This window comes from Glossina fuscipes, unplaced genomic scaffold, assembly GCF_014805625.2.
Source record: "Glossina fuscipes isolate IAEA_lab_2018 unplaced genomic scaffold, Yale_Gfus_2 115, whole genome shotgun sequence".
Taxonomy (NCBI): Eukaryota; Metazoa; Arthropoda; class Insecta; order Diptera; family Glossinidae; genus Glossina; species Glossina fuscipes.
Window position 1 is genome coordinate 2701622 of NW_023998458.1, and position 15800 is coordinate 2717421.

At 35.7% G+C, this 15800-nt stretch overlaps 1 protein-coding gene across 5 annotated transcripts in view; it reads left to right on the forward strand.

Annotated features, from left to right (window-relative positions):
* Positions 1-15800, forward strand: part of LOC119640082 (endoplasmic reticulum aminopeptidase 2) — a 51240-nt gene extending 35440 nt beyond the window's left edge. The window contains exons 1-14 of one of the 5 annotated variants that reach the window (XM_038037863.1): positions 2248-2438; positions 2995-3135; positions 8097-8285; positions 8378-8460; positions 8532-8740; positions 8795-8978; positions 9059-9928; positions 9995-10153; positions 10224-10533; positions 10598-10740; positions 10807-11069; positions 13121-13250; positions 13320-13691; positions 13765-15800. In XM_038037863.1, the coding sequence (XP_037893791.1) occupies positions 2396-2438; positions 2995-3135; positions 8097-8285; positions 8378-8460; positions 8532-8740; positions 8795-8978; positions 9059-9928; positions 9995-10153; positions 10224-10533; positions 10598-10740; positions 10807-11069; positions 13121-13250; positions 13320-13691; positions 13765-13917 (3249 nt within the window). In that variant the 5' untranslated portion in view covers positions 2248-2395 and the 3' untranslated portion in view covers positions 13918-15800. Of the gene's footprint in view, positions 1-2247; positions 2439-2994; positions 3136-8096; positions 8286-8377; positions 8461-8531; positions 8741-8794; positions 8979-9058; positions 9929-9994; positions 10154-10223; positions 10534-10597; positions 10741-10806; positions 11070-13120; positions 13251-13319; positions 13692-13764 lie in introns of those variants that run through there. The other 4 variants (XM_038037864.1, XM_038037859.1, XM_038037862.1 and 1 more) reach the window with 4 other exon arrangements.

Sequence of the window (15800 nt, forward strand, 5' to 3'; positions counted from 1 at the left end):
ACATTAATGCTGCGCACACTTATGCACATATAAATTATACATGCATACATACGAACATACCGTATACCGTTTAAAAGCAGTCTGATATGCTTACTGAACGATACCGACAGCACACACAACGGCATAGCGTAGCATCAAAAGTTAATATTAACTAACATTGTGCGAATGTAGTATGCTTTGCTTATATATTCCGGTAGATGCATATGTTCGATTGTATGTGTATATGTATGTATGTATTTGTGTATGTGTGTATGTGTGTATGTGTTATGTGTGTGTGTGTGTGGCAGTGTGTTTTTAATTCCTTTTTACACCATATTTTCAATGTCGTATTAAATTAGAGTTTCATACAATGCAAACACTGCAAACAATTTTATTTGAACTCTTTTCAAACTTTCCCAATGAATGGAGGCGAAGGTGTACTAAATTTTTCACAAAATTTGTAAACAACTAAACTTAAACTACACTTAGCTACATCGATAAAGAATCTCAAAGTAAATTTCCCAAAGCCTCTGGCGGTGCTTGCCGTTAATTTACTTTAGAAACCTGAAATCGGGTTTAATATGACTACAATAATAAATGATCGAAATTCATAGATCGAGAGCCCGCAAGAGATTTTTATTTTTTATGCATCCAGCACTTTATTTCAATGACTAGAGAATGGAAAACAACGGTGGTGGCGACTTTTTAACTTACAAACAGAATTATCGGCCGGGTAAGGCTTTAAGTTCATTTACACACTATGCGGCTCAAACATTTTTCTATTCATCCCAAAATCCATTCAATGTCCCGTCGATCAATCGTTAGTTCACTCTTAAATCCGCTCATGTATCCTTCACGATCACTCGCTTTGGCTTTACGACTTACTTATTCATCTAATTACCTTTGCCGTTATTTAAACTGATTTCACTGTCCGTTTGCCGACTCGCTTGTCCATTTATCTCTACGTTGACTTCCTTAACTTATTCAACTGGTGGTTTGCCTTTATTTCCTTGCGTACGCTTATTCCCTCGAATACCTAGCAGTCTCTAACTTTGCCTAAGTTGATTTAAATGTTGTGTCCTCCTTCATCGATCCATACACTCTTCTCAATCGCTTTATAGGCTGACCCGCCCGTTCGTGTCTTTTCGTGTAACAATGTCCGTTCACCGGTCTTCGCGCATCAATGTTCGTCTACAAAGCCACTTTTCCGTTCATTCCCACTGCGTTTTTCTTTATATCTTCGCCGGAACTGATTTTCATCGGAGCCAGATTGAAAATTAGTTTCTCTGTTCATTTGTGTGCTACTCTTGCCTAGTCATTCACTTGATTATTCGCAATCCAATTCCTTCTTGTGTAGACAAATTTTATGTGCTTCTTTTTTCATGCACGTTACTGGGTATATCGACTTCTACTAGGCATCTGCCCATTCATTTTTTTCATGCGATTGCTGCTGTAAATGTAATGTCGATTGACTTAAGTTGAACTTGTATGTGAGCTCGAATTCGTCTTACGCTAATTAAAAGCCGTTTAACTCATTTGTATTAAGTACACTTCTGGGCATTTTGTGTTGGCTTTTCCCTCTATTTTTTTTTTTTTTTTGCTCTTCATCGAAATTTGTGTTTATCTGGAGCCATCGCTAAGAAAAAAAAATAGATGAAAAAACATGGAAATGTAGTTTTCTACGACCTGGAAATCAAATTGCATACCAAACATTAGGGAAAAACGTGAAAGACGAATAAACAAGGGAAAGACGTTGGCGTAAGATGTCTGTCGTCCATTTAACTTATTACGAACAGAAAAGGGTAAACAGCTTCATTTTATAATATAAAAGGATGGGTTCATTTACGTAATTGATCCATTTTGTTACTCTTGCATTTAAATGTCTTAAAATTTTAAACTTTTGCTAGACACAAAGTGAAGAGATTTGTTATCTTAAAGGGGTAAAAGAACGTTCGAAATATCGTTCGCATTAAACATATTTACGATCTCTCTTGTAAGAGAGATTATCTGCCTGAGCATGAGTCCATTTATTTATGCAGTTGATTAACTGAAATTTTTGTAGGGAAATATGTAAAAAAAAAAATAAAAAATATTATTGAGGAAAAGTTTTGCTTTAAAAACTTGCGTTCGCCAACAATTAAGTTTATTTAAAAAAAAAAAAAAATATTTAATGAAAATAATTTGAAAAAAGATATTCATTTAATTATGTAAAACCGGTCAGTGTGAAAAGTGAATGAAAAAACAAAAAAAAAAGAAGAAAAAAAAAGAAAGACAACAAAAATTGTTGCGAACACGTTGAAAATATTCGAAAACAAACGTATTGGCAGGAAAACAAAAAACCGGCGGCCCCGTTAAGATTTCGATCGTAGGCGGTGGTCAAAGAGGTTCGAAAGTTTGGCGTCGTGAACGCATCGAAATGACACATGATCCTGATTTGGATGATTGTGCTTTTCTATCAGGTATTTCGCTAACTATATATATCCATAGCTTTGTGTCTGTGTACGTGTGTGGATCACTCAATAAGGATACCATTCGATACACGTCCAACTTAAAGTGATTCCGGGATTTACATGCATTTTTCACTAAATAAACTTCTCAAGTCATAGTTTGCTCTAGTCCCCAAAGGAAATTTATGTGCGCAGGTCTTTGGCGTACTGGCGGGTCAAGAAATTTAGGAACACGACCAAGTTCACCGCATTGCTGGGTCGACATTTCTTTCTGTACATTGAAATCCATGAAGAAAAATTAAATGCCAATAAAGGATGTGTGAACAATCCCAATGCTAGAGTGACTATGTTCCGTAATAACGACAATCCAAAGACAATGAAATCCAAATTATGGATATCACGAGTGTCAGATTCCCCGCTTATATCGTCGCCCTGCGTAGACCAGTTGATTGTGGGCGATTTCTTTTCTAAATTTCACAACTTCGGATACCTTTCACACACTAACTTATTGAATTAATTTATTGAAGTGTTGTAATTGTTTTTGTAAAATTTTTTAATTGAATTTCAGGAGGCGAATCTAGCGGTGGCCGTCAAACACGTAATGGCGTTGCTGTTTGTTCGCAGAAACGTGCACTTTTGGTCGCCGGTATAGTGCTTGGCTCACTGTTGCTAACAGCTCTTATCATTGCCTTCGCTGGTCCACAAAGCGGTAAGATAAATCAGTTAAACAGTTTACTTTACTTACTCTTATTTTCATATTCATTGCTGGTCTCATTTCACAATGAATGAATTAAAGATAAAAGAAAAGCAAAAAAAAAAAAAAAACATATTTCCGCCAACACCGTCACACAGCCTGTACCCGTACTTTAGCTTAAGCCTCCATGAAAGTAATATGCATATTACTAATTAAATATATTGAAGCTTTGTGGTTTATTTCTCTCGTTAGATAACTGCTTACGTAAATACCACATTGTCGATGGGTATAGAAGCAAGCAAGCAAGCAAGCAAGCAAGCTAGCATGCATCTGTTGCGGGCTGCATGTCCCTGCAGTAAACTGATACGTAGACGGCTCTATTTAATTAACTGGTGGACTGTTGTTTCCTTTCATGTTTTCTCTTCTCCTTTTTTTTTTGTTGTTTTTTTTTGACTTTTCCTACAAATATTTTGTCTACTATGACGTACGTTTGTGTAAATGTGTGAAATGCATTATTTATTAATGCATTTTACCATTAACATCCTGCGGTTTGCTTTTCTGCAATTACATAAAAAAAATTTTTTTTTAAATCGATGCCACCATCGATAACATCGGATGACTGTTTTATGTAAGCAATGCCTTCACATACTTACATCATGTGGTCGAATAAAAACAAAAAAAATGGATAAATAAAAAAGTTTATAATGCCGCATGCATTCAATATTCTGACGATTCACAGCAGTTAATTACTTGCCAATGCTTCTTGACTGACAGTCCTTATTGAATTAAACATAACATAATTAAGCTGATATTTTGCGTTGACTCGAAGAAGTTATTACCATAAACGTGACGTTACATTGTTTCGCGAAATTCATTTTCAATTATTAAACTAATTGCGGCGTAGAAATGTTTTATGGCGCGTAAATTTTGCAAGACGACTCCCTTCCTTATCTCATAGGATTACACAAACACATATGTAAATACACGACGCATACATGCAACGAAATCTTTCATGAGAAAGCGGTAACTGTAATTTCGTAACACTTAACAGATCACTCACCGACTCTCTGTCTCACTCTTTATCTCGATCACACTCGAATTCTGTCCGATCACATATTCTCTCTCACAAACCTTCTATGTCTAAAATATTTAATACGTTTTATTACGTTTTTTTTTTTTTTCGTATTGTCTTCCTTTCACTTGGTTTTATTCAAATTGTGATTCTGTTCTGAATTGTTTTTTTTTTTTTTCTGAATAAAAATACTGTGTTTGTAATAACTTTGTATTACAACAATAACAAAACACAAAATACATTATGTAATACTTCTATTATGCTTGTTTGATTGATTGATAAAAATGTGAGTAAAACTTTTTTAAATGACAAAACTCTCTCTTTCTCTTTCTCTCTCTCTCTCTCTATCTATCTATCTATCTATCTCTCTCCTTTTCTATCTCTGCCTCTGTGCCTTTTTTTCTCTCACCCTCCCTCTGTCAAACTAACATCTTAAACTTTTTTTTTTTTTTTTTTTGAATCTTATTATCCGTTATCCCCGATCATATATAAAGTTTGCAAACAATTCCGCGCATACTTTACTTTTGTCCCAGTTTTTTATATAATTACATGGCGCATGTTAGTGTCACAATCACTCAAAGAGAAAAAAAATGATAAAAATTGTGGATTTTTTCATTCATTCATATTCATTTCCTTGCCTGATGCCTTCCACCTCCTCCTGCAATATTAATAAGTAAAAGTTTCAAATTATTTTGGAATGCCTCATCTTCTACTTCTACTTCGTTCTCTTAAAGACTTGTACTAAACTTTATTTATTTTTTTTTTTAAGCAATATTTTTATAATGAAATCATTTATGAAAAACATAAATCTCGTTAGTATGTCTTCTAACATCCTACTATTATACATATGTGTGTGATGTGTATATTTTGTGTTTTCAATAAATTCATTAGACAACATCCTGTTCGCATTAGTGTCGTGTTATTTTTCCGCACACATTAGCAAAGTTATTCGGAAAGATCGATAAACTCATTTGTAACTTTTAAATGTTCATCCATTCAGATATTGATAAGGCCTTTGCAAGCTCTCGATATTTATAAAGAATATAGCAATTTGCCCCCATTAAGAGAAAGGTACGCATTTTTTCTTTACCATAAATATCTCTACCTTGTCACGAAGTTAAGCAAATTTTCGACGACCTCTGTACAATCTATAAGAAGAATGTATAAAAAGGGTTAGGGGACCATACACAGGATATATATTAGTTAACTAACTGATAATCGGAGATGTAATCGTAGATAGATGTACGGAATACAATTCAAACCTCTTATGAATTTATTCATAAGCTCACTACATTTAGAAAATGCAATATTATGCGTAGAGCAGGGGGAAAGACGGAAGAAGCTATAGCGTGTGTGAAAGTTTCATTAAATGGAAGCATATGAACGGCGGGAAAGTCTTCTACAAAAGACGAACCACACATTTAATGGAAAAATAATTTCGGCAGCTGGTCGGACAATTACGGATAACTTTAAGCTGAAAAGGCGGACTACGCGTGCCCTCTATGGACTTATTTGCACAGATCTTTTTAATCAGATGATATGCTTTGAAAAACGTCGTAGTCCACATTATATCGATGTTCAAAAATGTAAAGAGTATTAAACACATTTTTGCCTCACGTGATCAAGAGCCTGCAGCCAAAGCTTTAAAGCTCCCGCCTATGTACACGGACCATTCTCTAATTTCTCGACCGAATATAGGATGTGTAAATTATATGGGTCTTGACCAGGGTAAAGTATTTCTCTGCATGACCCCAACATGGTGAATAAATTCTTTTACATTGATACTAGAGTAGTGCAGCGTTAAAGTAAGAAGCTTGATGAAAGCGGTCTAAGTCAAGAGCGCAAGTTCCTTTCTGTTTTTATTCGACGGGCTTATTAGTGCCTCTCTCCTCTTAGCTTTCTGAAACGTGAGATGAAAAGTGTACCTTTCTTTTGCCAGAGTGGATAAGGATGGCCAAGATTTTCAGATTTCAAGACAAGTCAGTTCAGTTATGCTTCCTCCGAAAGTTTTAACTATTACTCGGAATATTAATTCTTAGGCCGGAAGAAAAATCAATCATTTTAAAATGTCGCAGAAGTGTCCGATCTGTGCCGGTTAAGCTAACACCTAATTGATCATCGTTATGTGGAGTAAATCTGTCAATTGAAAAGTGTGAGTGACATCGATATCAAAGCTGGACGTATTGATATCCTCACGGTATTGTCTAAATAAGGCCATAGTGAGGTGAAGATGGTAGTTATATGTCTAAATAAGGTAACCATACGTAGAAATGTTAAAATAAAACAATATTGGACGACTGTCGACTGAAAGTGCACGAACTCGCGGACATGGTAGACATTTCCAACATTGCATTTTAAATGAATACTTCGATACGGAAAAGATATGCTGATTACAATGGAGCAAAAAGAAGCCGCACGGGAGTGTTTTGCCTGTGTGCTCGGTGATATTTTCGAGAACCAAAGACGAGTTTTGGCGTCGTTTTATGAGAATACGTCGGTTGCAGTTTCTTGCGGTGCCCGTAGGGTAACTTTTACTCACCAAGTCGAAAGAAGTCGAAGAAAAAACCACTCAAGAGCGATTATTACGCTAATCTATCGTTGGGTTTGGACGTTTAAGCTACAAGAAGACAGTCCCGCTTCCCGAAAGTGAAAATATACTTTAAAGAACACACAATCCCTTATCCTAATATGTGAAATTAAAGGGCAAAAATGCCCCCGCGCGATTGTCTTCCCTTTCCAAACTTGAACTTGACTGCTCGGATTTAGGAAATTTCGAAAAATTGGAGACATGGCCGATAACCATTTTGAAAAGCCGGATAGAGTTTATTGTTGGCAGGGTACTCAAGCTATTGAAAAAGGAGAAAAATTCTCAAAAGTATATTCGTTTCTTTGACAGGTCGGATGGTTCCGAACGCACTCCGCGTGTCATAAAAAGTTCAAAAACGTAAGTTTCTTTCGTTGATCGCAGACAACAATTACTAGCCATATTAGAGAGCAAAGCGGTGACATTACACGCCCTTCAGCTGAATTATGTACATATTTACTCCGTAACCTGTCTTCTACATGATAATAGCATAACTTGCAGCTATTTACATTGGCTTATGCCTTTATAACAATAGTACTAACAAAAAAATTAGTTTACAGTTGACTAAGAGCTAAAGTAGACGTCGAAATATTTACCTAAGTATTTTACAAAAATGCAGACGAATATTGTGCTTCCGTTTAAGATGATTCAAAATTCAAGATTCGACCTAAACTGTGCATACTTTTTTATCTGGCTTTACGAAAACTATGCCACTATAGTTAATTAAAACTTTTATTTAAATCATTCGTCCTGAGTTGGAGTGATAAGCACTTGCGTTAATACTTTGTGTACAAAGGTAATACTATATCTGTATATGTATGTGTGTACAGCCCAGTCAAATATTTACCTTTTTTTTATATAGAAGCGCAGCTAGGCATGTAAGAAATGCTCTCATTATGTGCATACATTTCTCATTTCTCATTTTAATGAATCATATTTTATAATAAAACCTTAAACAAATAAAAACTCATCGTTCGCCCTTTTGTTCGTTCGTTGGCTTGCTATTATAGAGAGCTAAGAATGATGATGGCCCATTATGTCATATACAAAGTGTACACAGAAACTTGTTCTTGATTTCTTTTGATTCGATTCAATGTTAAGTTTCATAATTAGATTTCTTTTCTTTTTCAACTTTTTCTTTATTAATACAAATGAATTCCATAAATGTATGTCTGTATATCTGTATGTATGTATGTATGTATGTATGTATGTATGTCTGTATTTGTTTGTAGTTTAAGTGCATAGAACTAAAGAGTATAAAAGGTAAAAGGACGATGTTGGAATGATGATCAATTGCCATTGTATTGCATTTTATTGCAGATTGTTCATGCGCCCGTAAACTGCCAACCGGTTTGGAAACAAATGAAGAAAATGTTACGCAGCCTTTTAATCCAATCGCCACAAATGGTGAACCATTTCCTTGGTTAAATATCACATTACCGACTAACGTCAGACCTATGCGCTATATGGTGACCATACATCCGAACTTAACGACACTAGATGTCAAAGGTGAATTACTCGAAGAAGTTTAGATTTATATTTAAACTCATTTTAAATACTTTTTCTTGCCGTTTTCTTATTGTCTTTCTTTATTAATTAAGGTCAAGTCACAATTGATTTATGGATAGAGAAGGAGACCAATTTCATTGTGTTGCATATACAGGACTTAAATGTCACCGAGAAGGTAACAAAACATTTATTTATTTCCTTTACTTCGTTATACTACGTTTTTGTATACTTGCTTTGTTTGTTAAGGCAATTGTAACGAGCGGCAACAAAGGCTATGCCATTAAAATCATTAAAGTGCTAGAGTACCCACCTAGGCAACAATTCTATATTGAGGTTAAGGAGAAATTGAAAAAGAAATCCAATTATACCTTAAATTTACGTTGGTATTCAAAATTGAATCCCGAACCCGAAGGCTTTTATGTGGATCAGTATGAAAGTCCTAATGGCATTGAAAGGTAAGTTTTCGTTTTATCAAATCACTTGATTTCGTATATTTTCGTTTCTTTTAGTAGACTACTGGCTGCTACAGTGTTTCGGCCGAATGGTGCGCGGAGAGCTTTTCCATGCTTCGATGAACCCCATATAAGAGCACCTTTCCGGATTTCAGTATTCCGAGATCGCTTTCACATAGGTCTGTCCAATTCTATAGTGCATACCACAGAGGATGTAGGATTTTATATGGGCACGGGTCTGGTAAGCGCTGACAGATTCTTTTCAAACTAGGCGAGAAAAGCCTTCGTAATATTAGTAAATGATTTCTGTAATGTTTTCAGTTAAGAGATGATTTTATTGAAACACCACCACTGCCAGCTGATGCAGTTGCTTGGGTAGTAAGCGATTTTCAAAGGGAATCGTTACAACCCTCGCCCGCATATTTGCCCACCACACCAGCGCCTGCTACAGGTGCGGGAGGTAAAAAGTCATCACAATTTGATAATTATACGCAAATGAAACAGAAAAAGCCGCCAGTGCGTAATATCACGGCCTTAACCCATTCCCTCAACATTAATTTAATGATTCGAAATCTTACCACAACTACGACTACTACCACTTCCCCGTTAGCTGATGCTGAAGCCAAAAATTTAACAGCCATGAGTCAATCAACTGTATCCGCTATCAAGAGAGCACCTTCGTATACCTTCTACGCACCCAGAGACCTTTTGCCACGTTCCTCGTTTATTTTGCATACTTCCCGCGAAGTGCTTGAATACATGCAAACTTGGTTAGAAGTCAGTTATCCTTTAACAAAAGTGGATTTTGTGGCTCTACCCTCTTTGGATCGTAACATAATATCTAGCTTAGGTTTGGTTACATTGAAAACATCATTTCTGACAGAGCCTCAATCCATTACAACAGCACAATACCAACAGAGTGCTTTGTTGGTTGCCGAAGCTATGGTAAGGCAATTCTTCGGTGGTATAACTTCGAGAAAAGTTTTGAAGGACGTCTGGCTATGGGAGGGACTTATAAAATATCTGGGTATACATATATTATCGCCGTTACAAGAGAATTGGCCTTTAAAAGATATGTATTTACTAAATATGGCAACGGCTGCCTTGGACATTGATGCTATACAAGGTTGGGACAGTATTATGAATGGCACCAGCCACGACGGCAACAACGAAGAGTTTTTCATTCAAAAAGTAAATTCCTAGCAAAAAAGGAACACCTATCAAACAAAAGTGATTATCATTTTCAATACATTACAGACTGCAGGTATCTTCTCAATGCTGCATACAGCTATAGGAGAGGATCGATTTCGTGGCTGCTTGGGAGCATTTTTAAAATTGAATCGTTTTAAAACTGCTGAACCATTGGATTTATGGAATATATGCACAAAACGGGCAACAAGTGTCAAGAACATCAAGGTGGGTGGAAGGGATGTGTACATTTTCGGAAATGATTTAGTGATTCATTCATTTATTGATATTCTTTCAGGATATGATGTCATTGTGGACTCATCAATTGGGCTTTCCTTTGCTAACCGTAACGAGACTTGCCAATCATATTACTATATCACAGAAACCCTTCCAACCGGCAGAATTCCTTGCCATACATGATGAAACCTATGATGGAAATCATTACAGTAAAACAACCGTGAACGCAACTACTAGTGGCCAAGTCTCATCGACAGCGGCACCGACTGCCCAAACAAAACACGTACAACCAATGAAATGGATCTTCCCTATAACCTATGTAACCGATCTCAATAATATTACTGAGACTCTATGGTTATATAATATCAACGGTAAACGATTTTTTTCTTTCGCAATTTCTTTCGCAAGAATATGTCACAATTTGGGTCTTTACAGTAACTTTTAATGTGGCCGAAAATGTAAAATGGATTAAAATTAATGCCCATCAATCTGGCTATTATCGGGTCTTGTACAATGAGAATAATTGGGCTAATATTATAGAGGATTTGTCCAACGATCCCAATAAGTTTTCCAGTCAAGTATGTTTTTTCTTAATTATCCTACTTTTTATCCTTAAAGTGGCACCATTTTTTTTAACTCATTAGGATCGTTTGGGTCTGCTATCGGACGCGTTTACGCTGTGCCACGCCAATTTACTGCCATGTGAAATCACCATGAATATGATACAATATCTGCCAAGTGAAACGAAATGGGGCCCCATGACTTTGGCCTTAAGGCATTTAGAGAAATGGCGTCGGATTTTGAAATATTCCGAATGTTTTCTAATGCTTTCCGAATTTATTAAAATGAAATTATCAACGATTATAGATAAAATCGGTTGGAACGATGAGGGTGTCGAAGCAACAAGGTAAGGATTTTCAAATTTTCAATCAAACTCCGAGCGCTTACAGCCAGGTGTACATCTATCTGAATCCTCGTTATGACAATAATCAGAACCGATCCATTTGCTTAACCTTTTCAATTGATTGCTTGCAACCATTGCTGCAGAACAAGCAAAACATTTGTCATATAAGTGAGAAGACAAGATTGTTTCCCCCTTTTATGCCTTAATCAATATAGTTTCATTAATTGAAACTTTCAGGAGAATTATTCGTTAATTAGTCAGACTAAATATGGTCCTCCATACATATTCTCTCGACCGAAACGTCTACTAAGTACTTCGTCGGACCTCAAGTAATTCAAAAATATCCTATAATGATCGAAAGAAAAAGTCCGCAACGTATTTTCACTTGCTGACAGAGACAGAGGGAACGTTCCACAACTATTTCCTACGCGGAATGCTGCTGAAAATCTTATATGCATTCTACAACTAACTATCAAACGTTATGTTTTATCACCAGCGATAGAAATATCGATGAAATTGCTTTGATTCGAAAATGGTAGGTGTACACAAGCGGTAACTAATGTGAATGATAAGAGTTCTACAGATCTCTCCGCCATTCATAAGTCAAGTGCCCAAGTTCGATAATTAGCCGTCGAAAATGTCTAGGATAACTTTTAACAGCAGTCTATTATATGTTCTGCCAACGATGATCAACATCTCGATGAATATACTTCGATCCGCAGCTAGCTGGGACATATAACGATATATTTTATCTCCAGCTATTAAAACGTCCGTAAATGTATTTTGATCTCCGAACGAAAGTAACACCGATATATTCTATTGTTGATGCGGACGATTACCAAGTTGTAGGTTAAAGTTCACATAATGTGCCTTTGCAATCCATAAGTTAATTTTATTTATAACCACCTTGGATCTACGAATGATAGGGCGCGTGTGTACAGTAATGCAATGACGTTCCCCGAAATTCAAGAGTGTATTATCGACAACTTTGGGAGCGAATGATGGTTGGGAAGGCTATCGACGAAACTTTCTACCTAACTGTAACTCTAATCGTCAGTAGTAGAGCTTTGTACTTTTTAAATGAAATATATTTCACGGTCAGCGATTCGTGAATATTTTGCCCGCTTACGACTCTGCGTCGGCATCCAATTACGGGCATTTAAAACTTGTTCAACCTATCAATTGAAAAATTCTTTTGAGGGAAAACTGAGGCGTTGAAATTCCTCGAAGGAAACATAGTTTCTAGTAAAAGCCGATAGCCTTAGATGCTCGTGCTTTTAAGAGTTTAGTCTTAGAATTTATTTCTCTGGCGAAATTAATAATAATACTTTTTGACCATTGCAGTCTCTGTCGGGATTTCAATGTCCGTATCCACAGCGTTTCGAGCTAGCAAAGATACGAATAATGTGAAATGTACCTACCTTTAGCTCATCAAAAGTTTGAGTTCCTACTATTAAAACTTACCTGAAGGGTTTCCAAAGCATTCTCGGGAACATTCAATGTAAAATTCTACAGTATAAGTTATAGCAAAAATAATTATATAGGCAGTGTAATGAAAACTATGTAACTTGACTGACATTGGTGTGAACATGTGGAGTGTAAAATGTAAAACAATCGAACATGTGGGCGCTCAAAAATTTTGCTCTCTATTTGCCCTCTTTGTTAATCAGGTGGTCGCATGTGTGTTAGGCAGCCATTGCCCGCCTGTCCGTCGGTTGGGAAAGAAAGTATTGTATCAAAGCAAACCTTCACATTCCTTGTTCCAGTTGCGTTGACATGCTGTAACGGTTATCGGTTTCGATTCCAAGCCTATCGATATAAGCTGATTAGACATACGGTAATATGAGTAGTATAAGTTTTTTTAATGCCTGTTAGTATGACTAATTTACCCAGAAGGAGAAATTCTTAGGCGAACGTCTTAAAGCACTAGTATCTAAGGCTGTCGGCTTAATACCCTTTGCCTAGCCTTCGGTCTTTTTAAAAACTTTATCAATTCGTTCGTTAAAATATTTCTCACTGACTCCATAACTATTTTTTTAAATCTCTGTTTTTAGATTAATGCGGCCCGAAGTGTTGCTAGCTTCAGTATTATGGGAAGATATTGACAGTGTGACGAAATCGAAAAATCTTTTAAATCAATTTTTATTCTACAATGGATCAGCAATATCTCCAAATCTTAGAGAGGTAAATTTTTCACTTAACATCTATTCAAATCTATTCAAAATAACATTTTCCCAATTGCGTTCCGTGCAGGTTGTGTATACAGGTTCAATATTATCGGGTGAATACATTTATTGGCAACACTGTTGGGACCGTTTTGTGACACTGCAACGTAATTCGGAAAGTTATGTAGAAAGGATGCAGCTCTTGAGAGCATTGGGTCGTACAAAAGATGCCTGGCTCCAAAATCGCTTATTATCGCACGTGACCATGTTACCCACAACGGAAGTAGTGCAAGTATTACAAGCTATAGCTGGCACGCCAACGGGTGGAGCAATGGCTTGCAGATTTTTACAAGCGAAATGGTTTGAATTAGAATCAAGATTAGGTCAAGGAACTTTAGCTTTCGCCAAAGTGATATCAGCGATAACTCAATATGGAGCAACAAAATTCGATTACGATGAGGTGGTGAACTAAATAAATGAAATTAATTTATTTAAAATTATTATTGATTTTATTTCTTTTCATTTCTGCTCAGCTAAAATCCCTAGTTCATCGGTTTGGTCGCGGTGATGGTATGGAGATATTAAATATGACGTTAAGTAGTGTTGCTGCCAATGTAGAATGGGTCGCCCGATCCCAGATGTCCTTGTATAAATGGGTGGAAAGCAATTTACATTCACACCGATAAGATTTTCACTAACATAAGTCAAAGAAGTAATTAAAGAAAATTTAGGTTTTTCTCATTTTTCCTTTAAAATGGTTACAAATCGAACGAGGTGAACTTTAATATGATGGGCAGCAGCAAAAGTAATCAGGAAAGAATTTATGGCTTACTTTGTTTAGTTTGTTATGCATCTAACCTAAATTTTTTTAATTTACTTTTATGCGTCATTTTTTCTAATAACTTTAATTTTTAAAGTTTTAAGATTAGTATTTTACAAGTTTAGGTTTTTTTTTTTTGTTTCTATTACTTATACATATTGTTTCGTTTTCGGTTATGTAAAAAGCATTTGCTCGGATATCAACAGCGTGTTGTTAGGTGGTCTAAAATGTATTAAGTCTGAGAGTGACGATGGCCTTATTTAATCCAATATGCTAATGTAGATGGATGAATGAATTAAATAAATACTTATGTGAAATTGAATCTTTTTAAGGCTCAATACTTTTTAGAATATTTAATATATAAACGAGCATTCATGCAGATGTTTCTCTCGAATCTTGTTTACGCGTACATATATGGATATGTAAATATATAGACATATATATATATACGAATGTTCGCATGCATGTAACTAACATTTTTGAAGTTTTAATTTAATAATTAAGCAAATGATGCCATAAACTAAAGTAATAATACTTTAAAAATATCCTCATTTGTAATTATGTTCCTTTACGCTGTAAAACACAACACAACACAACACATGATACATTCTTTAGGTACAATTTTCCAAATGTTACCATTAGAAACATGTGTATGTATAAAGAGGAGAATTTTTCCTAAGAAAGGCACAAAGATAGCATTTTAGTTATTCACCTTTGCTACGTTACTCTCGAAGTGGCCGCTATAAAGCGTTATTTGTGTATGCCTGTATCCACTATCGTCAATTCAGCTTCACTTGCGAATATCATTTTCAGAATAATTGCACGCTGCCTCCCACCCTAGTTAATATTAAGCAATTTGTACAGATTTCCAAAAGTTATTTGCTTGTAAGTAAGCTGACCGGTTGTCTTATAAAAAATTGTCATATACGTAAAGAGCACTTGAGAGAAAAAACTTTTTTGCGTTGCTTCTTTCCATGAAACTCGCTGCAGTATTTAAGATCCACTTCCATATCATTGCAGTGATGTTCACTCTTTGATGATGATTCTGAAAACATATATTTTCCGCTAGATGCTCTTCTTTCTTCTTTTCATTTCTTAATATTTAATTACTATTATACAAGTTACTTCATAGTCGTTGTAGGGTAAAATCCTGCCAGGGTGGCTGTAGATGACGTTGACATTGCTCGGTAGACTGCTATCATCTTTACGTGTAGACTCCGAGCTATTTCTAATTGGTGACCAAAATGTTGACTTTTCGATTCCCGAGTGTTAGGAAAGCAGGTCATTCCAATACAGGCCTCTTTACATGTAACGTCTCTTCACACCTGCAGTTCACGTCGGCAATAAATTTTTTATGCCTTTTACATGCTTAGTACGCACTGCGATGACTCATTTTTTATGCAGATTGCATAGCAAATTGGTTTTAAGATTCATTTATATGACCTTTACCATCAATTTTTGATAGTTGGAAGCGGTTTTCCGTTAGCACTACGTGAGTCTGCGTCAATGTGCACATGTAGCCAAGCATATCTATAATATAAATAAAGATGTGCTTAAACATATAGGTATATATATATATGCGCTTTCGAAAATACAAACGTGTGTGCGTGTGTGTGTTCTATGTGCTTACATATATCATTTATATACTGAATCGTAAAATCAAATAAGACATCATATCATATTGAAAATTATTTTTAGTTATATCTATTCTGTTATCTCAAATTTTCTTCTTTTTTCTATTATTATTAA